At 36.4% G+C, this 1,327-nt stretch overlaps 1 protein-coding gene across 1 annotated transcript; it reads left to right on the forward strand.

The window, feature by feature from the left end:
* Positions 1-96: 96 nt before the first annotated feature.
* Positions 97-1,056, forward strand: TM35_000361760 (uncharacterized protein; the record flags this gene model as incomplete). Its single annotated transcript, XM_029029361.1, has 1 exon — positions 97-1,056. The coding sequence occupies one exon, from the start codon at positions 97-99 to the stop codon at positions 1,054-1,056; it is 960 nt and encodes a 319-aa protein (XP_028879382.1).
* Positions 1,057-1,327: the final 271 nt, after the last annotated feature.

Below are 1,327 nucleotides of genomic sequence, written 5' to 3' on the forward strand. Positions count from 1 at the left end.
ATTCTGAGTATTATTTCCCCAGAGCAGAGAGTCCAAAAAAAAAAAAAAAATAAATAAATAAAGATAAAAAAAATAAATAAATAAACAAATAACAAAATGGGATCCAATTATTCTCGCTTATTCCCATTTGTGGGTTTTCGCTCAGGTGATAAGAACGCCAACAAAGATGGAGAGTTCAATAATAAGATGATATCCACATTTGAGGTCAAAGACGCATTGGAGTATTTACAACCCGATATTTCTCTCAAACGTGAGGTTGCGATTAAACCTAATATATTGCTTAGTGGAACTCAATTCCTTTCCTTACAAACACACTTACCACCACGATTTCAAGGTCGTACTTGGCGTCTTATTTACAGTAGTGAATATCATGGATTTTCACGATTTGCATTGCAGCATGAGTGTACCACACATATTAGAGAAAGTAAAGGTATAGAAAGACCATCTATTTTAATGATAACAGCAGGAGATAGGGGTGATATTCTTCTTGGAGCTTATCTCTCTACCATTCCACAAGCGACCAACCGTCGTTACGTTGGAAGTGAAGAGAGTTTTGTTTTTTACACCACCCAATCCTCCTCAAAGGGATTATCAACCACAAAAACAAAAACAACAACAACAACAACAACAGCAGCTTTAGAATCATCTTCTCCTAAATCTTCCTCTTCCTATTTAAGTCCATTAGATGAAACCATTCATGTATTTAATGTACCGCAGAATCCCAGTAATCGTTATATTATGCGATGTGAAGATGGATCTATTGCCATTGGTGGTGGTGGTAAAGGACCCGCACTGATGCTCTCGGCGGATTTCGACACCGTGTCAAGTAGTACATATTGCCCAACGTTTGGTCTTCGCTCTTCCTTATTAATGCTTGCGGCCAAACATATTCATAATAATAGTAATAGTAATAATAATAGTAATAGTAATAGTGGGAGTGATGGTAAAGAGAGTGATTTGCCTTCTGGAGTGCGGGTGGAGGGTGGGGAGCCGTTGGCGTCTGTGCAGGCAATTGAACTTTGGACGATTGGGGATGAGTACTTTGCAACGCTGTGAATATTTGAAAGAAAAAAAAAAACACACATGTTTGTTTGTTTGTTTGTTTAATTTCCCTATGCGAGTGTTGGGCTTATTCTTTTAATATGTTGTGATATGCAGAAAGGGGAGGGAGGGGGGATAAACAAAAAATGAAATAAAATGATAACAGTGAGAATACATGGAAAGGTCTTATAAAGGGGGCGGTATAGCTGTATGTGTTTTTTTTTTTCTTCGTTTTGTTTTTTCGTCTGTTATTATTATTATTATTATTATTATTATTATTATTATT

This window comes from Trypanosoma theileri (genome assembly GCF_002087225.1).
Source record: "Trypanosoma theileri isolate Edinburgh chromosome Unknown TM35_Tth_36_V1, whole genome shotgun sequence".
NCBI lineage: Eukaryota > Euglenozoa > Kinetoplastea > Trypanosomatida > Trypanosomatidae > Trypanosoma > Trypanosoma theileri.